This window comes from Hemiscyllium ocellatum, chromosome 36 (genome assembly GCF_020745735.1).
Source record: "Hemiscyllium ocellatum isolate sHemOce1 chromosome 36, sHemOce1.pat.X.cur, whole genome shotgun sequence".
In the NCBI taxonomy this organism is placed as follows: Eukaryota; Metazoa; Chordata; class Chondrichthyes; order Orectolobiformes; family Hemiscylliidae; genus Hemiscyllium; species Hemiscyllium ocellatum.
In genome coordinates, this window is record NC_083436.1 from 34,126,840 (window position 1) to 34,154,558 (window position 27,719).

General features: G+C 38.3%; 1 protein-coding gene across 2 annotated transcripts in view; it reads right to left on the minus strand.

Annotated features, from left to right (window-relative positions):
- Positions 1–27,719, minus strand: part of wrn (WRN RecQ like helicase) — a 101,376-nt gene that overhangs the window by 25,943 nt on the left and 47,714 nt on the right. For both annotated transcript variants that reach the window (XM_060851494.1, XM_060851495.1), the window contains exons 20-30: positions 27,060–27,241; positions 25,519–25,620; positions 23,261–23,353; positions 21,483–21,624; positions 19,287–19,457; positions 17,073–17,167; positions 16,811–16,886; positions 13,702–13,781; positions 10,144–10,231; positions 6,285–6,397; positions 638–752 (exon numbers count right to left, since the gene is read on the minus strand). In XM_060851494.1, coding sequence (XP_060707477.1) covers positions 638–752; positions 6,285–6,397; positions 10,144–10,231; positions 13,702–13,781; positions 16,811–16,886; positions 17,073–17,167; positions 19,287–19,457; positions 21,483–21,624; positions 23,261–23,353; positions 25,519–25,620; positions 27,060–27,241 — 1,257 coding nt within the window. The remainder of the gene's footprint in view (positions 1–637; positions 753–6,284; positions 6,398–10,143; positions 10,232–13,701; positions 13,782–16,810; positions 16,887–17,072; positions 17,168–19,286; positions 19,458–21,482; positions 21,625–23,260; positions 23,354–25,518; positions 25,621–27,059; positions 27,242–27,719) is intronic.

The window sequence follows — 27,719 nt, forward strand, 5'->3', positions numbered from 1 at the left end:
ATTAGGAGCAGTCCTGGGTGAATGGCGCTTTCTGATATTTCTCAATCCTATTTTTATTTATTGGGAGCTTACAAGCTGACAGCACAGAGTATATGCATCAAAGGTATTGGGACCGATTTAAAGTAAATACAGAAAAAAAAAGTGCAGAGAGAAGTTAAAAATCTGAGGGAGAAAAGTTCTCCCACCGTCAATCAATGGCACTGGATTAAAGTGGGATGCCCAACGTTCAACCCCAATGTTTTATAGACGTCTGTATCTATAGCTCACAAACTTTCAAGTAATGATTAGATTCCCTGCAGTGTGGAAACAGGCCCTTTGGCCCAACAACTCCACATCGACCCTCTGAAGAGTAACACACCCAGACCCATTTCCCTCTGACTAATGCACCCAACACTATGGGCAATTTAACATGACCAATTCACCTGAACTGCACATCTTTGGACTGTGGGAGGATACCGGAGCACCCAGAGGAAACCCACGCAGACATGGGGAGATTGCCTGTGTGGGTTTGCGCAGTCACCCAAGGTTGGAATCGAACCTGGGACCCTGGTACTGTGAGGCAGCAGTGCTAACCACTGAGCCACCAAGCTGCCCAGTATGAGGGAGGAAATAAAATAAACATCTATTTGCAACATACCTCCAATTCATTAGCTTGACAGAATTCCCTGATGGTATTCAGGAGGGGAGCCAACACTCCAGATTTGGCTTCAGATACCCCATCAATTCGTTTCAGATTGTCAGCAGTCGACGGCCTACGGTTAGAAGGTAAAATAATATGACTTTTATGGGGTCTCATGAGTGAAAGTGGAAAGCATAGGAACAGTTCCAGGACATTCAGCTCAAGTCAAAACTTAATGCAGTTATTCAAACTATTTTGACCACTCAATTCTGCTGGATCCCCACAGAACCAGGATCCAGCTTAACTCACTTGTACATAAGTCACAAAGCCAGTTTGCTTTTGCGAAATAAGCATCTGAAATGAGTGGAGAATCCATACGACGCCAGTAGCAGACATGATGCCAATTACAGTGAACTGACAAGGATAGGACAGTTACACATCAATCTTTCCAATTAGGAGAAAAATGAATTGACATTTCAAACATAAAAGGTTAAAGTAACAAACTTCCAGAAACCAAAATGCCAACAATATCTTAACACTGGCATAGCAAACACCTTTTTATTTGTGAGAAGGTTCTATGCCTTAACCTGTTAGTTCCAAATCCAACCCAAGCTCTCAAACTATTGTTCTATAGAATACATTGTCCATTTGCAAAAAGACTGGTTTCTAAGCATAATAATATAAAACTTGTGCAAAAAACCAAGACATGGGAGTGAGAAGCTGCTGATTGGCGTACTCTGAAATTTGCAACAGTGGGTCTGAGTCTGCGCTTGATAGTTTTATATAGAAGGAGAATGACTCTTCATTTTGGATGAGGAGCTCCTTCCTGTCCTAATTATTCAAGCTACTGGTACATGAAAAACCTGCCCTTAGAGCTCAGCGTGTTGTTTAGTCAGTTGAGATGTGCAATATCAACTTCAGGCAGCAGTCCATAAAGGACGATGGTTGCTATTAGAGCACATATTGCAGTGCTGGCAGGCAAGTGGATAAGTTGTCCATAACACCACTGTGGATACAAAACACACTGTTGTTTTGAATGAAGAGTTGGTCTGCCTGTTGGCTTCGCCAATGCAATCACCTAAACCCCTCAGTTATTGGTTGTAAGCGACAATAAGACCATAAGATGTAGGATCAGAATTAGTCCATCACGTTTGCTTTGCTACTCAATCATGACTGATATGCTTCTCAATCCTGCCTGTTTCTCATAAACTTTGATCCCCTTACTAATCAAGTATCTATCCATCACTCTTATTAAAGGCAGTGATGGATAGATATCGATTTCAGTCTTCTGTGGCAGGGTTCCACAGATTCAACACACTCTCGCTGAAGAAATTCCATCTCATCTCAGTCCTAAGGAGTCATCCCTTCACCCTGAGGCTGTGCCCTCAGGTCCTAGTCTCTCTTAGAAGTGGAAACTTCCCCATGTACACTTTATCCAGGCCTCTCGATATTCTGTATATAAACCTCCTCTGGACCCCCTTCAAGGCCAGCATCTCCTTCCTTAGATAGGGGGTTCAACATTGCTTCGAATATTCCAAACTCCACAGCCTTATACAGCCTCAGCTGTTGCAGCCTTCACAAAATGAATGCTAATACTGCATTTGTACCAACTACTGACTGACTGACTGACCCTACACGTTAACCTCAAGAGAATCCTGAACTTGGATTCCTACATCCCCTGTGCTTCATATTTCTGAGGCCTCCCCCCATTTAGAAAATAGTCTTTGCTGCTATTCTTCCTATCAAAGTGCATAACCTCACACTTTCCTACACTGTGTTCCATCTGCCATTTCTTTGCGCACTCCCGTGGCCTGTCCAAGTCCTTCTGCAGCCTCCCTGGTTCCTCAGCACTATCTGTTCCTTCACCTTTCTTTGTGTCATCTGCAAACTTAGCAACAATGCCTCCAGTTCCTTCATCCAGCTCATTAATGTCTAACATGAAAAGTGCAGTCCCAACACGGAGTGCTGCAGCATTCTGTTTGCCACCAGCTGTCATCCTGAAAAAGACTTTTAACCCCACACTCTATCTTCAGCCAATCTTCTAACCATGCCCATCATGTGCAGACTCCTGTGTGGCACCTTGTCAAAGGCCTTCTGGAAATCCAAAAAGACCAATAAATAAATTCAAGTGAGGGGACATTCTGGCATCAGAAACAAAGAAAGATCAGCAGGGTCTTAAAGCTTGCCCGAGGGTTTTGTGCAAAACCCAAGTAATGGCACTGTAATAATGATGATGTTATACCTTGCCAGCAGTGCATATGTCACTTCATTTGAGACTAACTGGAGTGAGTGATTTGAAACATTCCAGTAGCATCAAAGTTTCATGCAGGGATGCCCTTGTCGGTGTGTAACTGTGCTTCCTGAAGAAGGGCTTATGCCCGAAACATCGATTCTCCTGCTCCTCGGATGCTGCTTGGCCTGCTGTGTTTTTTCAGCACCACACTTCTCAACTCTGGTCTCCAGCATCTGCAATCCTCACTTTCTCCCTGTAACTATGCAGTGTATGATGCAACTATGCAAAATAGTGATGGTGAAGACAATGCCCCTTCAACATGTCAGGCAGCTATAAACAAAGGGACAGCAATGTTAATAGGCATTGCCGTAACACATCCCATTATTATATATGTATTTGTTGGCCCCCACAATCTCCTTCATGTCAACTCAATTATGCAGTCCATTTATAAATCCTCAAATATATTCACAAATCTCAGTGATGCAAGTTAAACAAGGGTAGGAATTAAAACAAAGTGCTGATACAGAAAAGAGATTACAGAAAGGAAAATATGAAGAATCGAGAACTGTACAGCAAACACTTAACTGCATTAAGTAAAATGCAAATACAAAAGCGGTCAAAAGTAAGCTTGCTTGGAACCATGTCTTTTAAAGAACAAAGTACCACAGACCTGAAATTCAAAAAGGGCTCATTTTAATGTTAGCAACACAGACTCTTCCCTCCCTGAATGATTGAACAACACAAAATGTAGCATGCATTGTATCAGACACAGAGTGTCAACTGTTGACTAGGCTGTCCTACCTCCTGGTTAATATTACTAGCAGGAATGCTCCTCTTGCATCCACAATCCAGGTTGAAATTGAAAGCCAGTAATTCATCAGATTGGCAGGACACATTTCTAATGGGCAGGGCAGATCGTGATTTGCAAACACGGATTTTTTATTAGGAAAGTCAAGTGTTTAGGTATAGGTGAATGTTGATTTCATTGGTGTTTGGAAGGCATTAAATAAGGTACTAAAAAGAAAAATGGGATCCGGAAGGGAATCCAGCCACATACATATAGAGGTGGCTTGGGCACCAAGTAAGGATTAACATTTACTTGTTGGACGGTAACTCTGGTTCAACCTGCTTTGGAGGGTTTGTTACATGATTCTTTACCTCTGGTCACTGCACAGGTTGAAATAACCATCCTTATTTGCCATATTCTCATAACTAGCAAACTAAAATATTCAAAGGAAATGAAAGAGCCAATTATTTTCAAACATAATTCTTTGTTTTTAAAAATGGTCAGAGACCATTGTGATGGGTTAGTAAAATGAGTGTTGCTTAAAGTAAGTAAAGAAAGTGCTGGCAACTAGATTGGACAAGAAAGAGAAAGGGAACATGCGCTGTTATTTTAATCTTGGATGTTCTACTGTGGATCTGAAACTTTTGCAACTGTTCTGCACTATGAGGGAGGTATTTTACTGAATCAGCGTGGTCTCCTTTTAGGTAGCCTGGGTACTAATAATTCTCGACAGTTTGAAAGCACCCATACAAAAGGCATTTTGCTGTGTCTAAGACCTTAGAGATATGAGTGAATAGTGCAGTGTGTCCTTTGCTGGTATGCTTCTGTCCCTCTGGAATAGATGCCTTTCTGGAAAAATGTAATCAATTTTGCCAAGACATGCAGGAAGTTATTAAGAACGTTAAGTGAAAGAGCACTCTTACCAAATGTTCCCCCCCCCCCCAGTCAGGTAAGGACCATAGGCTGAACTATTAATAAAAGACTACAAAGACGTTTCCAGGTAATTCACTCATTATGGTTTTATACCAATGGCATTGCAAATTAGCAAACTCAGGAATATTCATCTATTACTCCCTCTAGAGGCTATGGAGAGATATAACACAATTTTCACTTTAGTCATTCTTGTGATGAGACTTTGCTGTCTGGGACAGCATTTTGTCCATATCCCCAGGTTTCCTTGAGAAGAGGTTAGTGAATTACCTTCCTGAACTGCTACAGACCATTTGGTGTAGACACACTGCAGTACTGTTAGAGAAATTCCAGGATTTTGACCTAGTAAATCTGAAGGAAGGGCAATATATTTCCAGGTGAGGACAGTGAGTGTCTTGGAGATGAACTTGCAGGTGATCATGCTCCCAGCTATTTGTTATCCTTGTCCCTCCAGTTAATAGTGGTCATGAGTTTGAAAGGCACAGTTGAAGGGGACTTGGTGAATTTCTGCAATGCATCTTGTAGATGGTACACACTTCTGCTACTGAATGTCAATGTGTCAGGAAAGCAGCCAACATATTCAAAGACCCCTCCCACCCCAATTATACACACTCAGGCAGATGAAATAATAGTTTGAAAACATGTACTACGAGTCAAGAACAGCTTCTTGCCCATTTTTTTCAGACTTTTGAACAAACCTCTCATCTATTAGAGTTGAGATTTCACTGCACTTTGTACATGTAACACTATATTCTGCATTCTGTTCTATAACCCTGGTGTACTTACAGAAGGTGAGATTTGCCTGGATAGCATAGAAAACAATAATTTTAACTATCTCAGTACGTGACAATAATAAATAAATCAAATCAATGGTGAAGGGAGTGAATGCTTGTGGACGTGGTGCCAATTGTGTGGACTGGTTGATTGAGATGATGTCAAGCTTTGACTGTTGTTGGAGCTGCAGTCATCCATTCAAGTGTGATATTGACAACTAGGTATTTGACAATGGTAATTGTATTGAATGCCAAAAAGTAATGGCTAGATTCTCTCCAATTAGAAATGGTCATTGCTGGGCTCGAGCGTAACACAAATATTTCATGTCGGCCCAAACCTGGGTTTATCCAGGTCTTGCTGCACTATAAATCATTGGCAAATATCCTCACTCCTGACCTTACAATGGAGACTAGGTCACTGATGGAGCAACTTAATACATTTGGACATAGGACACTAACTACACTAAGGAATTCCTGGCAAAGATGTGCTAGTCCGGAGATGCCTACTTCAACAACCTCAACCATTTTCCTTTGGTCCAGATATGACTCCAACCGTTGGAAAGGTTCCCCCCACCAAATCCCATTGAATCTAGTTTTGCTAGGACTCCTTGGTCAATGCAGCCTTGATGTCAAGAGAAGGGACTCCCGTCCTATCTCAACTTGCAAAGGGCTTACAGACTGCATATTTGACACATAACTGTAAACTCAGGAAAACATATTTCAATTGATTCTATTCTGCTCACTTCACAACCAACATCAATATTTTATGTATTGACAATGATGCCTTCGGGCAGCAACAGAAATTCCAGTTGGTGGGTGCCAGACTGTGTATATGCTGCTGTACATCACTTTAAAATACACTAAGATTATTAGCTGACTGATCAATTATAACAAGTGAGCTGTACTTCATTTTACAGCCTAGACTTAATATATTTCACTTACCTTATCTTGGCAAAGTCCAGGAGTATTTTATTTGTAGCCAAAATAGCTGGGGGAACATCCTTCTCAATGGCAATTTTCTGCCTTGCTGATAATAATTTGCCATATAACTTGCCCTGTTGACAAAATGGCACAAAGAACAAGTATGATGTAAGGAACGTGAATTATAATTGGATTGCAAAATATTTTTAAAACCTTTTCATACGACAAAGGTTCCTTTATTAGCAAAAAAGAGTTTGTTAAAAATTCACAATGAGAAGTCAAAGTAAAAACATAAATAAAAGAGTGTAGCGGTTGGGGGCGGTGGGTAATGGGATCAACTACTAATTTGTAGAGGTGCAATAAATAAAGAGACCGTTCAGACAAAATAAAACACATCAGGATAGATGACTTAAAAACTGATGAACGTAGCAATTGTAAAGAGGGTTTCAAAGATGGTGGAAACACAGGGGGCACACAAAAGGTCCAGGAGTGGAGGAGGAGGAGGCGGAGGAGGAGTGGAGGCAGAGGAAAGCAGCGTTCAGATAATAGGAAGATTTACAGGAAAAATGAGAGATGAGTCAGTGGAAGGATTAAACACAAGGACAGAAATTTTCAAACTGAGCCAGTAGGAAACTATGACCCAATATTTGTCAGTGAGTGTGAGGCATCATGTGGAAAAGGATAAAGGCAGCAGTAATTTGCATTAGTTCCAGATTGTAAAAGGGTGAAGGACAAGGCCAGCCAGATCAGAGTTAGAGTAATTGAGAATTAGACATATAACAAATCAGAGTGTAAGATCAAGTATGCTACATTGCCTCATATGATCATTCATTTCAGCCATTATACAGTTTATTTCTACAACACTTGCCATTAACTATTAATGAAGCAAATGTTGTTGTACTATTTTTAAATCCATTTGCTTGCACATTGAGTTCATGAAATTGATGAGGACAGGGGAAAGTCCCAAAATAGACTGAATACAAATGATGAACTTAATTACATGAAGTCGTATGGTTTGTCTAAAATAAAACTGATGCTACAGTTACTGAATTGATGCTGTGATCTTGTTGTCACTATTCAACCATAGCAACTTTCACAAGCTAAAATGATACACTTTACGTGCAAAAATTTAAACTATGAAATAAAATTCCCCAGAACAATGGAACATTACAGTTTCATACCACACTATCCACAAAAACCTCAGGCATTGGCATCGCCTTTATTCAAAATTTAGTACTCTTGTTATTAACTTAGGAATATCCAACAAATATAATATGCAAGCTATGCACTATATGGGTTCGAAGCCAGAAATTAACTTGTGCATAGTATGATTATGTATGCATGTAAAATCATTACCTATCTGTTAATCATACTTTGTGCTGATTTCAAACTCCTTTGTACTCAAAACCAACATTACAGCTGGAAAGCTAAGAAGCACACTTTAATGGTGTATAGAGAAGTTACTTTATAGATGTTCAATAATCTTTGTGACACAATTTCATCCAATATATGTGCTCTCTGATGCTGCTCAAGATTGCAAATTAGTTTGATCCCAAAAATCTGTGCAACTGAATATTCCTGAAAAATATTCCTATATTATAAAGTCAAATAATTGTTTTTGCAAATTATCATCAATGATTGCCAAACTTGGGACAGCAACTGAAAAGAATCTAAATGGTTAAGTGAATAAAAAATATTCAGTAACATCACTGCTTATTTAATGGTTTTCCTCTGCATTGGCTAAACATGAATCATTAGCAAAGGTATTGGAAAAAAGTTCCCTTTGATATACATCATGGATCTTCTATACCCATGTAAAATACAAAGGTAGCCTCAGATTAATGTTTCACTGAGAGGAGGACAGATTGAGTAGGCCCTAAGAATATACAACTACTTCCTCAGTCAAATGGATGAGCCAAGCTGATGCAAGATATTAGCTAATTCTGCTGATAGTGAATATTGAGCCTAGTACTCGACTGGCTTAAGAGCACATCTGGCTATATCTGTGCCTCAGGAGTGAGAAAAAAAAATGTGTCCTGGAAATCATTTAGCTGTTTAATACAGGATAATATTCAAAGTTTCTATCGAGCCCGAATTAGTGATTGAACCAGAGATAATTTCAACCTTTGAGAGTAAGTTAAATAGATGGTTTAATAAAGGGGGCATAGATAGATACGGGAACAGAGCAGGCATAGGGGATTATGGCTCATGCTCGGTTGCAATTTATAGGTCATTCTCCAAAGATAGCAACAAAAGATAAATGCAGATTTCTTGCAATCTCTATTAATTATCAAAAGTAGAAGAATGTAAGAGACATCTGCATTCTAAAAATACATCACAAGAGTTGAAGCAATGATTAAATGTTACTTGGGGTCCATGCGCCGAATTTCAGAAATGCCTCATTTAAACAAAGGAAGTAAACTGGGGGCCAGGTCAATGATATGTGTTACATTTTCCCAAATGGGGAAGAATATTCATTACTTCCCACACAACCTCAATACCAATGAATTAATATATCAAACTCTGTTGGTGGTCAACTATCATGTTAGGAAAGAGACACTGTTGGGACTGGATTGGTGCACCAATAACAAATTGTCTCTCAGAATCATCTGGTGGAATGAACTCTGCCTGCAATGTGCGCTCTCAATAAATGGAGAAAAAAAAACATTAAAAACATGGGAGCCACTGCATACATATCACCAGTATGCCCTTTCACAAGCAACTGAATTATTTTGATAACTGTCCAATTGATAATTGTCTGATTCACCACAAGTCATTGAATCATTACTACCTAAAAGGAGGTAATTCAGCCAAATCAAGTCTATAACACCTCTGTAGAGCAAACCAACCAATTCCATTCCTCCCTTCTCTATACTGAAGCTCTGCAAATTGTTTCCAAATACCTATCCAAATTCCTTCTGAAAGCATTCAGCATCCCCACGTCCGCCACTGTTGCACATAATGTTTTCCAAGCTAAAAATATAATCAAATGCAAAAGGTAAATTATTCCAATCTTGTGGTAGCCTGAATATCCATTCCCACCCATCACAAAGATATCTCATTCCAACCACCATAACATCTGAATTTGTTTATCTGCTGCTAAAACCTTCGTTCAATCTTCAGAAATAGCTATTCCAATGCACTCACGGACAACATACCAACATTCTAACTGAAGACTATCCAAAACAGCTGCACACATCCTATTTCATACCAAGCTCAGTTTTCTTCTTATCCCAGTGCTCACCGATTATCCTTGGCTCCTGGTCACATGATATCATTTTATAACTCCCATCTTTGTTCACAAATTCCGAACTCTGCAATCTTCTTCAGCCTAACAATCTTCTTGAGATATCTGTGCTCCTCAACTTCTAGGGTCCTGCACATTCTCAGTTTCAAATGCTCCACCATTGGAGATTATGCCTTCAGTCGACCAAGCTGCAAACTCTGAAAATCCCTCCTCAAACCTCTTCCCCTCACTGCCTCACATTAAAACACTTCTTAAAATCGAAATCTTTCACCAAGGTTTTGGTTATCTGATCTCATATCTTTTCACATACCTTGGTGTCATACCTGGCCTTACAATGCTTTTATGAAAAGCCTTAGAACAGTGTGCTATGTAAAATATATTTTAGAAATAAGTTGCTGCTGTTAAAGAGGTACTGGGAGAAATTCTTGATAAGACAGCACCCTCATCAAGGATATATTGTACAGCATCTGAGGATTATGAAAGCTGTTATTAGGTATACTCTAGTGTGAAAGTAAACATACAAAATTTGTCTTGGGGGTTTTCCCCATTTGCATACGGAAATATCTTTACTAAAAAAAACTCACAGTAATTTGGAGATGAACAGAAAACATTCTCCAAAACTAAATGACTTACTTCCAGTTCCAGTTGCTTAGGTGATGTGACTTGTTGAGGGGGAATGGATTTTATCGGTGAACCAGATGAAGGTGGAACAAAGAAACGGCTGAGGAAAAAAAAACACAAAGAGGCCACTATTTCAGACTTTTTTAAAGAAAAGACCTGTACTTATACAGCACCTTTCATTACCACAGGATGTTTCACAGAACTTTACAGCTAATAAAGGATCTGTGAAGTAGAGACACACTTCTAACATTGGAAATGTGGTAGCCAATTTCAGTACAACAACAAATTTTACAATCACTTGATAATTATTTTATTTTGTATTGCTGACTGAGCGATAAATATTCACGAGGAATGAATTAATCCTAAAGGCAGCACTTGCAGCAGTGCAGTGGCCCCCGCACAAGATTGCCTTGAGATTTTTTTTTTCCCCGGTCTGGAACAGGACTTGTACACACACCTTTGTGACCTATATATGAGAAGGCTATTGACTATCAGTGGGGCTGGGAGGATGTACCATTGACCAGAACCTAAACTAGCCTTGTCATATAGTACTGTGGCTACAAGCACAGCTCAGAAGCTCAGATCTTGCAATGAGTAACTCACCTCCTGACTCCCCAAAACGTATCCATCATCTACAAGGAAATAGGTCAGGAATGTGATGGAATACTCCCCTGGGTGAGTGCAGCTCCAACAACATTCGAGAAACTTGACACTAAAGCTGCCCACTTAACATTTTTTTCTAAAACACTCAGAACATGGGCATCACTGGTTAGACCAACATTTATTACCCATCCCTAATTGCTCAGAGGACAGTTAAGAGTCAACCAAGTTGCTGTGTGTCTGGAGTCACATAATCCAGACCAGGAAAGGACAGCAGTTTCCCTGCTTAGAGGGTATTAGTGAACCAGATGGACTTTTTATTTCCTGACAATCAGCAACAGTTTCAGGGTCATCATTAGATTTGTAATTCTGAATTGTTATTGTAATCAAAGTCCACCATTTGCCATGACAGAAAACAAATTTGAGACTGCAGAACATGACCTGGGGCTCTGGATGAATAGTCTATCGATAATACCACTAGGCCACCACTCCTCTTGACTGGCACCACATCTACAAACATTGAGTTCCTCCATGATCAATGCTAGTTGCAGCAATGGGAATTATTTGCAAGATGCATTGCAGCAATTCATAAAGCCTCTGTCCAGAGCACATTCCAAACTCAAAACCACTTCCATCTGGAAGGATAAGGGCAGCAGATGTATGGGAACACAATCATCTACAAGTTCGCTCCAAGCAACTCACCTTCCTGACTTAGAAATATACCACTGCACTTTCAGTATCTTTCCACCAAATCATGGAACTCCATGGTACAAGAAGGCAACTCACCACCACCTTCTCAAGGACAACTAGGGATGGGCAATAACTGCTGTCCCAGTCTGTGACACCGACATCCCAAATGAATGAACAAAAACCATTTGGATCATGATAGACAAGCAATTAAAATGTAGAATAATCCATTCACATGAATAAAAATTTCATGTAAACTGAAAGTAAAGCAGCTAATCTGAAACTTGATATGTTGGCCAATGAAACCGTTCAATGATACATCAAATATATGGTAGACTTAACCAGCACTATGGAGCTCGTTAAGAAAACAGAATTGGTATACTGAAATATACGTCAGACAGTCAGAACAAAGGACAGTTAGAATCAATGTATTAGAGAAATTGAGCTAAAGTAGAAGACCAATCAAAAGAAATCAGGGATGAGTTGAGTGTGAGCGTATGCTGTAAATGGATCAAAATCTGGTCAGAGTGATATATTTACAGTGAATGGAGTTTTAAAAAAAAGTTTGTTCTCTATATTCTGTTTATCGTTTCCTGCATTTGCCTACCATTCTGGATGCTTAGAAGCAAACTAGGTACCAGCCTTTGACAATACAGCTATGGAGCTGGCATGTGGGAAGTAAACTCACTGGAAGGAACTGTGCAAAAGACTTATTCTCACATTGCAAAGCAAAGCACATGGCCTTATATTCTGCAATGCTCTCCAGCTACAGAGTCAAAAGCAGTTTTAAACCCAAGTACATTTCAGACAGAACAATGCAAATTATAACAAAGGATTTACTTTCACAAAAATTAGCAGTTCCACAGCATTGGAGGAAAATCATGCTTTTGGTTTCTACACAAAAGAAAAGAGAGGCATCTGGATAGGTATAGGAAGGGTTTGGAGGGATATGGGCCGGGTGCTGGCAGGTGGGACTAGATTGGGGTGGGATATCTGGTTGGCATGGACGGGTTGGACCGAAGGGTCTGTTTCCATGCGGTATATCTCTATGACTCTATATACTTATTTAATGACAATCTATTAAAACACTACACTTATGTTTTAATAATCCTCAAACAAAAAAAAATTGCCTAAAGCATAAATGATAAACTAACATCAAAATGGCACGTGGAAGATCTCTACAGATATACAAGCTATTCTTTTTATTATAACAGCTTTGGCTGAAATATGAATTAATCAAATCTAAAAGAAGTGCTTGGCCAATATAATTCACTGAACATGAAGTTAAACCCTCACCACAAATTCTCCTTCCCAAAATAAAACAACTAATATTTCTCTTATTCATTTGGCAGTACAGAACTTGAATATTGCTGAAAAATCAAATATTTTTAAACAATATTGAGAATGTGTAAAAATATACTAACAACTAGTTCTCGATGGTCAGTCAGGCTTGCAGTATAGTCCACTTACATGTATTTATACAGGTATGTTCCAGTATATGTAAAAGACATGTCTTTTCCAGATAAAAGGAACATGCCAGATTCAACTCAAAAGAACAGAAGACAACTATTCGCTCATTCATTTCTCAATATCCTGACCAGAGTCCAACTAGCAATTAGAATTTTGACAAAATCTTGTAGTTAACTGTCAATCAGTATCAGTAGGTGCATTCCCTACGGTAATGCCTCTACCAAAGGCATTACTTGCCACCAATCAACACTCTCCTCCTGTGAAATATAAAATATTGTTTTTTGTCTTGAAAGAGACTCGTGAGATGTCCTGACGTGAGCAAGACAAAAAGCTTTGACCAAATGTATTTTTTGAATCAACAATATTTTCCTCGGTTTAACTAGGCATTCAACTCTTACTGTGTTATTCAATTTTTTAAGAAGTTACCAATTCTGTAATGTATCAAGTTGTAAACCATGGAGACAAAAGGAGTCCCATCACACGCCCCAGGTTATGATTCAAATAAACACAGATTACTGGAAAAAGTTGGCAAAACTGAAGAGTCATATCAGATTCAAAACATTAACTTTCCCCAGGTGCTGCCAGACCGGAGTTTCTCCAGCATTTTGCATGTTTGTTTCAATTTCTAGCATCTGCAGTACTTTGCTTTTATTACTGGTTATGATTCAGCTTTTCCACGAGCAGTAAAATCAGCTGTTCATCTCATCCTGCCAGCTCAGGCAGCACAGGCCAGACCTTCCAATCATAATTGGACAGAATATCTTGCCTTCTACGCCAGCATTATATACCCAGAGACATCACAAGCAGCTATACCTTTTAACTGCAGCTGCTGAAAACAGCTTTTCATTCTCTTTTCCCTTCTCTCGTCCAAACTTGTTGCGCAGTGACGGTTTCTAAAAGAAAGTTGAAAAAAAAGGTACAATCAGTCCAATGGAAAAACTATGATTTAAGGAGAGAAACAATACTGAACAGGTTTAAAATGTATTACATACATAATTAAAATGAAGGAAAGGATAGGAAGAGCTAGATGAAATTACTTCATCTAAATTGGGCTGAAAGAGGTGATTCTTGCAAAAAGTGACTGAACATTTACCATCAGTGTCTCATTCCACATCAGGAAAACCTCTGACTTGCCCACACAACATGTTTCACCCTGCCATCCCTGAAAAGCACTTTTTTTATTCATTTGTGGGATGTGGGCATTGCTGGCTGGCCAGCATTTATTGTCCGTCCCTAGTAATTCAATGTTCAGTGACTTTCCAGTTTCTTCACATCACAAAAACCGCATTCAGCTATCCAACACTGCTGCACACCATCTGTTTGTATGAAATAAAGAATTCATACAAAGACTTTATTGGCAACAGCAAATAAAGCAGAAGTGCAGGAAAGAGTTAGTAATTTGCTAAGAGGCGCATGGGGGGGGGGAAAATAATCCCTCCATGAACAGTGATGAGGAATGGAAGAAATGTGACTGGGTGGGTGAAAGGGAGTAGAATACTTTGCAATAAATTAAAAGAAAATAATGCCAGCAATGTGGGATGCACAGCAAAAGTAGGGAGGTACCTGAGAAATAATATTTCGCCCATTGTACAGAGTTTACTTCAGGCACGTTGTAGGTTGTGGTAAATTGTTAATTAAATTGCAAAACAATTGATTATTTAGAGGTTCTGTGCCCTGCGAAACTTAGCATTGCTTGGTTTTGAAACTGCACTATTCAACAGTTAACATGTTACTGCTGATATTGCAATGCACCATTATAACCGACGTACATTTACAATGCAATTTTGACTCCATAATATTATTATTTCTGGGTCATTAGACTTCCCATAAAACTAATCAAGTATCTCAATGTGTACTATGTTTTCAAAACGTGACTATTTTAATACGGTTTATAAAAAGATATACTGGAATTTTGCTCTAAGAGCTTTCTTTAAAGTTAATAGCTATAAAGCTCATCTTTACAGTATTTTGTTACATTGCACCACTTACTTTGCGGATTTTTCAAAAGCCAAATTATATTTCTTACTTGGGTTATGATTGCACAAAAGATTCATCGCACATGGCGGATTAGTTCACAAGTGTTAGCGAGTCACAATAGGAAATGTTTTATTTATGGGCGGCACGGTGGCATAGTGGTTAGCACTGCTGCCTCACAGCGCCTGAGACCCGGGTTCAATTCCCGACTCAGGCGACTGACTGTGTGGAGTTTGCACATTCTCCCCGTGTCTGCGTGGGTTTCCTCCGGGTGCTCTGGTTTCCTCCCACAGTCCAAAGATGTGCAGGTCAGGTGAATTGGCCATGCTAAATTGCCTGTAGTGTTAGATAAGGGGTAAATGTAGGGGTATGGGTGGGTTGCGGGTCGGTGTGGACTTGTTGGACCGAAGGGCCTGTTTCCACACTGCAAGTCTAATCTAATCTAATCTAAAAAAAAAATGAAATTGCTCATGCCTTTGCTACCCAACCAAAGATCATTGAAAGGGTAAGTAACTCAAAAACATATTTGGTCGAAGCACCATCTAGATGTAAATTCAATCAAGATTGGATAAAAGTATCACAGCCCCAGGTTAAATTCCTTTGCAGGACAGCACCAGCATAAGCGCATATTCATAACAAATTTTCATTCTCATTTAAGAGCAGTTAGAATAGCAAAAGTGAACAATTAAAGCAATGCTTGAGTGTCTACACCTCTTAATCTAGTCTCTTCACTCTAATGACAATTCAATTCCTACTGTACTGTTTGATTACATTGCTGAGTTTAAATTATTGGAAATGGTTTTACAAATATGGCAAAAAAGGGATCAAGTTTTCACTCTGCATTTGGTTTAGCCATACCTAACTTAGGAGTGCCACAAAGTTTGATCTTCCAGTAATCTTAAATACATTTTTGTAATCCAAGTAAAAGCTTTGTACTTCATCCAATTAACTATGCCTATTTTATTTTATAATTTTACATGATTAGTACAATGGGAGAGTGTCCTGTTTCCCAGGTAGATATTCTAGAAGGTATTATCAAAAATAAAATTGGAAACATTATACATACACGTTGTGTGGCATAGAGAGAGAGAGAGAGACATAACTCTTCAGTGGCCTCAAGTAGGGAGAGGGCTGTGTCTCTCGGATAATATTTGTGGAATGCACAGATAACTTATTTAAATATTTTAAATATCTGGTGGTACCTTTGTTAATTTTTTTCATGGCTATGAACACACTGTAATGTCTGCACAGTCACGGGGGACAAAGAACATTAGTCCTTGAAGGTGCATCACCATCTTTGATATATAACTTTTTTCATTAAATTGCATACACATTTGGCTTAATATACCTTTACTTATAAATAAATTTAATAGTTTCTTATGTTTGTAACTATCTGCTCCATCTGGCATTTGAAAACATTTCAGATGTGCAAGTTTGAGAGAATGAGATTACGAAAAGAAAATAATTTCTATGTGATGAGATCAATTCTCAAAAGCTTTATGAGACCACTGCTGGAAAAGACAACTTAAATCAAATCAAATAGACTTTTCTTGTAAAGTTTAAGCATGGACATTTTTTTGGTTGGAATATATTTGCAACGCTGTGTTCAATAAATAACACAATGCCTCAAGTTACTTTCTGTCAATCATCCTAAATATCACTGAGGAAGTTTAAATATTTAAGTGATAGCAGCTAATAATTTCACAAATATCCAGTGTCAACTGAAATACAAACATCACAGGATGGAAGGAATTAAAAAAAAATAAAGATTACAGAACAAGACTTTGTAATATAGGTGTGATAATGTAAAAAGCAAAAAGTCCATTGACAACATTCGATTAGGAAATGCTGGGATTAAATTCCACTTTGCCAATTTCAATAATAGGAGATCAAAGACAATTCTCACTTCTTACTTTCCAAGAAGAAAATTAAAATGAGAAATAGAAACCTGAAGCTCCAAATGACTGGCCAATGGAGAAGATTGTGGAGAGGATATTGAACGCATGGTTGAAGGTTGAACCTGACTGCAAGGAAATAAAGCACAAGTTAAATTCCTTTGCAGAATAGCACCAGCATAACCAGCACATATTCATAACAAATTTTCATTCTCACTTAGAAGAGCAATTAGAATAGCAATCATCCATCAGTTTTAAAATGAGATAGGTATTTAAAAAGATACTATCAAATGAAACTGGATACACTATACATACGCTTTGGGTGGAATAGGTGGACACAGCTCTTTAGTGGCTTGAAGTCGTAGAGTGCGACAGGATTCATTCGCTGCCTTATTTAACCAATTTCTTCCCTGCACAAATATAAATCATAATGGCATAATTTTAAAAGAATATAGATTTCAATTATTGCTTAAGTGGGAACCAATATATTTGTGCATAGTCTGCTTAACAAATTATCCTGAAATCCTTTTTGGTAAGTTTACTTCCAATGATTTTACGTATTTCATAATAAACAATTCTTCTACAAACCTAGGAATACATTCTTTAGGGAAGTACTTGAGCTTTTGTGATTTCATTTGGAATATATTTCCATAGAAAATTTGCTTTAAAAAAAAAACTGCTTATGGATTTTGCAATTAAAAATATATTGAACACAATGGTTTTCAGGGTCAATTTTACTTGAGAATTTTTTTGGCAGGCAGTCTCACCTGCCAAAAACATGCTGAGAAATCTCAAATAGAGCAGACAGACAATCAGTAGACAACATGCACAGCCAACAGAGCACTCAATAATTACATCAGCCTTTTTATTGTCTGGGCACCCATCACAATGATAGCCTCCAGTGAATGCTATTTGAAGCATCACTCAGTGGTGGCACCAAGCATTCCAATGTAAAGCAGCACAGGCCAGATGTAGAATACACTTCCCTCTACTTGGTTCCAATCACAGTTACCCCAGTTTGATAATAATAAAACAGTAACCATCACGAAATGGGATGAAAGGTGAATCTGTTCAAAACCTGAAAACTCTCATTATTAAAAGGAGGTTAGGTCATGGGCACAGCATGAGTTAAGAAAGGGAACCATTTTGGACATAGCAATAGATGCAAGTCACTCAATCTTCTAAGCATATAGTGTGATTTTTCATGATCACTGTTGATCTGTCTTAGCTCCATCTGCTTGCCCTGGCTTCATATTATTTAATACCTCTTGGCTAGCAAAGGCCTACACAACTTCTACTTAAAATTAATTGAGCTAGTATCCACTCAGTTTTATGCGAGGTGCACAATGCCATCATCTTTTGTGTGTTGAAGTATTCTAACTTGTCTCTTGTATGACCTGATTCTTACGTTACAATTATATCCTCTTATCCAAGACCTTCTTCACCCGCGGGAAAAGTCTCTAACTATCAAACCTTTCAATTAATTTCTTTCAAATCCCTAAAAATTCCAATCAAATCACTTATTAACTTTTTATATTCTAATGAATACAAATCTTTATCCTACCACAGATTTGAGCACAAATCACAGACTGATGCTCTGCAGTCATACTCAGAAACTCCTGCACTGTCGGCAGCATCAACCTTCAAATAATAAGTTAAAATCCAAGAGTCCACCTGCTCTATCAGGTGCAGAGAAGGATCGCAGGAGACAAGGAGCTCTTCCCTTATCATAGCCAATATTTATTCCACAATCAAAATCACTAAACACATTGTATTTAAGTGGAGTTGCAGTGTGCAATTTGTTTACTGCATACTGGAGATTATAATGCCTACATTTCAAAAATATTTTATTGGTTTGCGTTTTGGAGTTAGTCATAATCATGTAAGTTGATATATAAATGCAGGCCTTCCTTTCTGCACTTAGCGAAATCAATTACTAAAACTTAAATGAAAATTAAATTATTTTAGGCACATACTTTTGGTACAATTGAAAAGTTATTGAGTATAGAAGTAACAGACATGTGAAAGATAGCAAAGAGCTGATAGATACAGATAAGTCAAAATAAATGTTTCAATTTGAAGATATAAAGGATAGTTCTCTTTGGAAAAAAAAGTGTTGTTCCCAAACAAATTGATGTGAAGCAAATGATAAGATGATTTCCAAAAATCTGAAGGTAAATAATTTTAAGAATACTTCTGTAATTTAAAAATAAGAACATTTTGATAGGGATTGAAAACTGAAACAATCAATTTCAGTTACCAAGAAACTGATTACAAACATTGGTTCATCTCTGTAGGACGGACATAGTTAATTGATTTGGCCTTAGTACATGGTGTCTACCGTAACATCTTCCGTAAAATCGAGGTTTGTGAATTTTACTTGACACTCATTCTGAAAGTATTTGGATTTCCCTTCAGCACCATCCAAGTGAACATAGAAAATTGGACATTGAGCACATTTAAGTAATTTGTAACAATCCTGAACTTTCTGCAGTATCCCAGTAAAAGCACAAAATGAATCAAACTAACCTTGGCAGTCAGAGTATTTATAGTAGCAAATTTGTTGAAGCTGGATTTTTCTTGCAGGAAGCCCTCAATAATGAGCTGCTGACCCAATGCCTTCCACCAGTTTTCAGGATGGTTCTTTCCACTGCCAAATAGATGGTGATTACGATGCCTGTCTGGCAAACGCTGGGAGTGCTACGAACATAAGGAAAATATGTTCATCACTCATCGAGCAAACATTCAATATCACAATTACTCCTTCAGACATGGCGTATTAGTTATACCATCATCAGGATCCTTGGTTTTCTACATGGAGATGAGAATAAAAGGAAAAATAAGACTTTAATAAATCACTAGTTAGACCTCAGCTGGAGTAGTGTCCCCAATTCTGGGCCTCACATGAAGGCTTGAAGGAAATAAACTCGCAGGCTTATAAAGATATCGCAATAGAAGTCAAGTCACCATAGTGCTATAAGATCGTAGGGCTGCCTCGTCATTGGAGGGGTGGTGGTAGGTTAACTTGTGGGCCACTTAGGTGAAGGGAGAGGTGAAGATAGAGTCCTTCATGATAACCTCAGCCAGTGCGGTTTGGGGAAAAGGGTGTAGGGAGAAAGGCAGGTAGATTGAGTGGGAATGCAGGTGCAAAAAGAGCTAGGTGTCCTTGCATACCAGTCACTGAAAGTAAGTATGCAGGTGCAGCAGGTAAAGAAGACGACCAACGCAGTATGTTGGTCTTCATAGCAACAGGATTTGAATACTGGAACAGTAATGTCTTGCCTAAATTGTATGAGACCTTGGTGAAACCATACTGAATATTGTGTGTAGTTTTGGTCTCCTTGTATATGAAAACACACTGGATCAGTTAGAACTATATTCACTGGGATTTAGAAGAATGAGATGGCAGGGGCAGAGAATTTCATAGAAATCGATAAAGTTCTAACAGGACTAGAGAGAGTATATGCTCACTATGAAATTTCTTCACCCAGAGAGTGGTAAGGCTATGGAAATCTCTACTAGAGAAAGCAGTTGAGGCCAAAACAGAATTCATCTCCTTCTTGAAAACACTCACAGTTATTACCAGTAAAGGAATCAAAGGATATAGGGCAAAAATGAGAACAGAGTCCTCAGTTAGATAATCAGCCTCTATCAAATTGGACAGCAGACCAGTCTTGAAGGGCTGAATGGTCTATCTCTGTTCCTATAAATAGTAGTATGCCACAATATTCATTGGACAGTGATGCAGAAACAGTGGGCTGAATGCCTCCTTCAACACCATAAAAAAACTGTGATTTTTGTGCTAAAATGGAGATGCTGACTAACATTAATAATATACAGAATCCAGAAAAAGAAATTTGAGTGCCTGTGGCAATGAAGTGACTTCTAACTGCATTAATCTCTTTTTTACCACACAGTGACATTACGCACCACACATATCTTAAAAATCTCAGACTGGCATGCATTTATCAGTTAAATTTCCTCATATTAAAATTCTATGATGACACTTATAATAGAATCTATGTAAACTTACTACACTGAAATTACACTATTCTGACAATGGACACCATGCACCAGAGCAGCGTGACAAGTCGATATAAATAATTTCGATTATAAATCCCACTATAAAGGTAGCATAAAAATACTTAATGGAAATAAAAAATAATGAAGAGTACATTCTTAGTACAAGGTCCAGTTATTGTATCAACTATAACCTCACTTCATCTGATTTCACACAAACTCTCAAAGTAAAAGGTAAAAAGGTCAAAGTTAAGTCCCCATAATCCTATATTCTCGTAGAAAGAGACAACTACTGGCAGTTTAACCAGTATTACTCTGCAGCGTAAATGAACCACTCAGTCAACTGAGCTAGCCAATCCAAACAGTGTGGGTTCAGTTCTCATATTGGCTGAGGTTGTGATGAAGAACTTTCCTTCTCAAACTCTCCCCTCGCCTGAGGCACGGTTACCCTCAGGTTAAATCACACTCATGGGTTTCTCTAATGAGAGAGCAGCTGTAATGTCCTCTGGAACAAGGTGACTTTACCTCATCTTGCTCTCAAAGAATATCAGAATATGAAGGAATATAAAAGCTATTGTGCCAGATCCAGAGCATCACAGTCATATGGTGGGAAACAGGTTAACCGAAAATAAATATTAAACTCACCCCACATTTGATATAAAAAGATTTTTTTACGTTTTTGTATTTTAACAGCAATAGACTTACGGATCCTCGCAAGAACAGAACAGGAACTCCAATGCCAAACTTTTCTCCTAAAATACGGACTGCAGATAACAGTTGATACACTTCCTTCCCAAATTCTTGCGTTTCATTTTCTGGGTCATCTGCCAAAGTGCAGCTATCAACTCTACAGCCGAAAACAAGAAAAATATTAAACTCTTACAGTAAACCAAAACAAAAATCAACAACACAACATTGTATTTGTTTTAGAGGGATTGTTTGATATAAATTTCCCTTACATTTTTAATTACCTTTGCTAACAGAGAAGAAATTCGTATCTATATAGTACTCGTTATGTCTTTGGAGAATAGGAAAATGCTCCAAAATATTGAATTACTAATTGAAGGACAGTCACAGTTAAGGTGACAAATGCAAGGGTTGATCTACGGCAAATAGGTTCACACAAGTAGAAAGTAAGAAGACTAACTTATTAATTTGATTTGTGTGTTTTGAGTTGGGGGGGGGATGAACATTGATGGACAAATCGCGAGAAAGTCCTTCGTCTTTGAATGGTGCCACAGAGACATTTACATTAACTGAACTACTGTTACACATAATAGGGTGTAATCATCCAGAATTGGGATTGCTACCTAAAATTCAGGCAATCACCCATTATGAAAATAGAGATTTGCTATTAAATAACCTATTGTCGGGTTTTCTGTTTTGATAGCTTTGATGGCGTAAGTCTCTAATACAAGAGATCCTTAGGCCGCACCTTCCAAAACCACAACCATTTCCATCTAGAAGAACAAAGACATGACAGCATGGTGGCTCAGCAGTTAGCACTGCTGCCTCACAGCAACAGGGATACAGGTTCAATTGTACCCTCGGGCAACTGTGTGTGGAGTTTGCACATTCATCCCATGTCTGTGTGGGTTTCCTTCAAGTCCTCCGATTTCATCGCACTGCCCAAAGAAATGTAGGTTAGGTGGACTGGCCACACTAAATTGCCCACGGCATCCACGATTGTGCTGCCAATGTGGGTTAGCCATGGGAAATGCAGGGTTACATGGATGGGGTGGGTCTGGGTGGGATGCTATTCAAAGGAACAGTGTGGAATCAAAAGGGCCAAATGGTCTACTTCTATACAGTAGGGATTCTCGGAAATGCATGAGAACACCACCAAAGTTCTCACCACCACTCAAATCCTAAATAGAAATATATTGCGGCTCTTTCACTATCACTGGATCAAAATCTTGGAATTCCTTTCCTTAGAGCATTGTAGGTGCATTTATAGAATATGTTCAAGAAGGCAGTTCACCTTCTCAAGTGCAACTAGGGAAGGGAATAAATGCTGGCCAAGCAAGGCCCAAATCCCAAGAGTGAATTAAAAACATCTGCTATAAGGCATTATAAATAGATTTATTTGAGTCATGAATTGAACATTGTACTGTAGTTAAGTATTCCAGCTTAGTTCTTCTCTTGAAACCTAGTTAAATGTTTCAAAGCATTGTGGAAATTGTACATTTAACATAGCTGATCCCAAGAGTCATATAACATATGACTGAATATCTTCTGGCTAATTGTACAGTTATAAAGAAGAGAATTATTAACAAAACCAGAACAAGCATTTCTTTTACTGTGTACAGAATTTCATAAGCCATTTACCTGACTCAATAGGACGCTATATAGAACATGAATATAATGGGAAATATATTTGGATCAGCAGGGAGTCTGAAAGCTCACAAATCACAATGATTCTCAAAATGACATCTCAATCATTAATCTAACTTCAATCGGGGATCACAGGCTGAGTTACTTACCTTAATCTACAATTGTCACAACATCTATCAGTGCCAATGATCCCAAGGGTAGCCTTTCTGAGCTGTTCATCTTCAAAATGGGACAAGATAATACTGTTGGAAAGGAAAAATTGCAGTCACTGACACAGCATCAGGTGAACATATTTTTGTTGAAGATTTGTACCTCAACATTCAGATGTCAAACATTTTATCAAATCAGGGCTAAAAAATGGAGTTAAGAATGAGAGGAAATTGGTATTTTTACTGTGGGAGAGAGAAATGAAGTAAACTCTGCATTAATGCAGCACCTTTCAATTACTCAGACACTAACCTAAGACAAGTCTCAATCCTGTCCCCATGATATAGCAGACAATTTGTGGATAGTAAGGCACCAGAAATCATAATAATTTGCTCTGAAAAATGTTCCAAGGTACTTATAAAATTACTTTCAACTGATAACGTAACAGGTACCGAATCAAAGATGGAGATATTAGGCACAGCAACTGAAACCTTGGCTAAAGAGGTGGGTTTTAAGCAGCAATCTTAAAAAAAGGAATTGGTGATGTGGAGAGATTTAGGGAGGACAATCCAGAGATTAAGGCTTGGATGGCTGATGACTCAGTTACCAGCAGTGGAGCAAAGAGGTGGGGCTGCACAAGCTGCCAGAGTTGGAGAAACTCACATTTCCTTGAAAGTAAAAGGGCTGTGGGAAGTTACAGAGACAGCGAATGGCAAGCTGTTGAGGGGCTTGAATCCAAGATGAGAATTTTAAAATAGAGATGTCAGTGCACGACAAGCCATGGTAGGTAAACAGGTACAGGCTTGATGAAAACAGGAGCTTTGTGCAGGTTAGTTAATCAACTTAAGTTTTAAGATTATAAATGGGGAGGCAGAGAGATTTGAATGATGGGACAGCATGAGAACATTCCGCCATCACAGACAATGCAAGATAAGCTGGGTCTTAAAGTTCGCTCTTGGGTTTTGTGTATTCCATCAGTAATGGCACTACAAAAATAATGAGACTATTCCTTGCAAGCAGCGCATATTTTATTTATTTTGAGACTGACTGTAATAAGTAATTTGAAATAAGTTAGCAGTTAAATCTAGCATTAGAACAATTAAATCTGAATGTATGTTTGCTCGCTGAGCTGGAAGGCTCGTTTTCAGATGTTTCGTCACCATATTTGGTAACATTATCAGTGAAGCACTGGCGCTTGTGACCCACTTTCTATTAGTTAAATCTGGAGGGAACAAAATCAAGAACTGCAAGCAGTGTATAAGCTGAAGCAGGAGCAGAGTCAATGTTATGAGGTTGTAAGTAAGCAGTCTACGTGCTGGAAGAGATAGTAGATCTTCAGGTCAAACAAGACACCAAGATTGTGATTATCTCGGTCCACCTGGGACCCTGGACGCAGAATGGAATGGAATTTTTTTTTTAAAATGAGGGTGAGCTGAAAACAACAGCTTTGGTCTTCAAACATTTAACTGGTGGAAATTTCAGCTCATCCAGCACTGGATTTTTTAAGGTGGTCTAACAAAAAGGCAGCAGGGACCTGTAGTGTTGCTAGTGAAGGAAATCTGAGCATTGCCAGATACATGAGGAAGCTTACATGCATCTTTGGATGGTTTCCAATTTTTTGGCAGAGGAGGAGACAAACTCAAGCACATTGAGCCGGATGTAACAGTGAAACCAGGTAAAAGGTAAAAACTATGGAGATGGGCCGAAGGAGAATTGGGCATGGGACTTTGACAAAGGCTGCAGGGAGGTTAGTGAGGGAAAGTAAATATACTATGGTGGCAATTTCCAGCTTATTCCTTTCTGGGCTGTTTCAGTGTTGCAACAAGAGCAGCAATGAAGTTTAGAGAGGTTCAAACATAGAATTCAAGGGAAGATAGGCATGAACAGATGAGCAAAACAAAATCAGATAAACTCATCAGTTGAGACCGTTGGATGAAGAATAAATATTGACGGTTAACAGAGAGAATTCCCTGCTTTCCTTCTAAAGATTCCACAGTCTTTCAAGCATATAATGTTGCAAGACCGGGCATCAATTCAATCCTCATTAAAAGCAAGGCATTTCAAATAATAAAGCCCTCCCTCATTACTACACTGATGTGTCAGCTTTGATGATGTGCTCAGGTTCTCGTGCAGAACTTGACCCAATGACACAGTGACTCAGAGACAAGAGACAAGTGTGCTACCAACTGAGCCAAACTGGCACAGACTGGTGGCATGAAGAATGGATATAAACAGTGAGTAACTGGAACTAAACACTTACTTTCTTCTGCACTTTGATGATGTGAGGTATTTCTTTATTTTTTCCATCATCTTAATTTTGTAGGCACGAAACTTTGGGCTTTTAATCTCACTCAGCAGCCGTCTGAACAAACAAACAACGACTGCATCAATTACAACATACACACTTGCTGCTTTCTCAAGAGATGCAAGATTTTATCCAAATTCTGATAGATTAGTCCATGTCCTTCAAATTAATTTGATCTTCTCTTGGGCATATATCATACCCAGAAAGAGTAAGCCTACCACGTCACTGTACTAGCAATATTATATACGAACTTACCATTAATTGTACTATTGTATATGCTTTGCAATAATGCAATGAACATCAATTTCTTGCTGAATTTTTCTCCATCCTTACAGTTAAGCACTTGACATTAGTATTGTCAATATACCCCAACAATAATGTTAAGAAAGGAAACTTTGTCACAACTCAGCACCTCAAGGCACAATATGCTGGACTGGAGGGTAGTCTGCCATTTGTGTGTGTGTACACACACACATAAACACACACAGGTAAGCAAATAACCAAGGATAATAGTTCCCTTATATTCACATTAGCTTTGTATCAATAAATATTTTAACTTTAATATTTAAATATCCATATGGGCCATAGTACAAGACTATATAAAACTGAAGGTCCCAAGCTTACTATTTTTGTTAAGTTTCCTGATCTTAATCACTGCAAAAGTGGAGCATTACAATTACGTTAGGGACACAGTCATTTAGGGCTCCTAGCTTTCATGCTATACAATGACCTTTGCTGGAAAGCACATGTGGATAAGCACCAAGCCACTGTTGGGCTCTGCTATGGTTGGGCTCTGCTATTTGACATCTTCCGATGTCAAACTCACAGCACTCCCTCTCTAAAGTTCACTGATGAGCTTGAGTGCTGCTGCTGATGCCAGAATGGCCATATACAGAACAATCAGCAAATTCAGGAATCCTGAGTGACTAATCCTCCAATAAGATATCAAAACATGCACAGTATTAAAGACTTCATTTAAAATAATTTTTTCACAATTCTTATTGTACCAAAATGAATTGACTGGGGAGAATCATGCAACTTCAGAGATAATGCCTTATTTAGGTATTAAGATAATACCTTGAATTAATCAGTGTGTTATAAAATCACATTAACCAGTTAAACAAATTTAAAGTGCGAAATCATTCTGAAACTAGAATTAGAAGTAAATTGATACATCAACACATCAGGAAGGTGGGGATAGGAATTCATTGGAATCCCATACCGCAACTAAATCTCACCAGTTTTGAGTGAGAAAGTTAAAAAAGTGGTGAAACTGGAAGTTATTTAATTTTCTTGGAATTCAAGTTTTCAACAACTTTCTATCCCATTTGAAAAGTGAGAAAACTACAAATTACTTTAGGACATCAACAATTGCCTCATTAAGCAAAAATGCAGCTGAACTAAAGGTACTTCCATCTACAATGTACAGTGAAGATTCCAATCTGCTAATAAGCAAACACTATTTATCCAGTTAAATACGACTGACAGTACATTACCTGTTTAACATCATGTCAGCAGGAGACCATAAGACATGACAAGCACTGGGCAAACCATCGCGCCCAGCTCTCCCAATTTCTTGATAGTAGGATTCCATTTCTTTAGGGGCTCCATAATGAATGACTTTACGAATATCAGGCTTGTTAATCCCCATGCCAAAAGCAATGGTAGCCACCACACACTGGCAGAAAAAGATATTTGTTTGAAAATGTGAACCATTTAATTAGAACTGCATAGGACCTATATAAATAATTATACAGATTAGTCAGAACAGAAAACCACAACATCTAACAATAACGGTTGCTGTAATGTAATAATGAAGATAATGGCACTCAGAGCAATTTATTTTCAAATGCTACACAAACTTCAGACAAGAGTAGGTGAACAGTTATACATAGAAGTTGAAAAGTTACCATCTGAGATGAGTGTCTAGCTCACAACTAAAATGCATTGGATAGAATAAGGTTTTGAGATTATGAATACTAACTGAACGCATTACCGAAAGTGAGGACTTATTAATATCAGTCTCAGTTCTTTTAACTCAGTTAAGTTAGAAAAAAAGTTTGAAAAGTTGAAAAGGTACCAACTTTTTTTTGGTCCCCAATTTATCTTCCCATCTCTTTATAGAGTCTACGTTCTGTTCATGTTCTAATCTTACA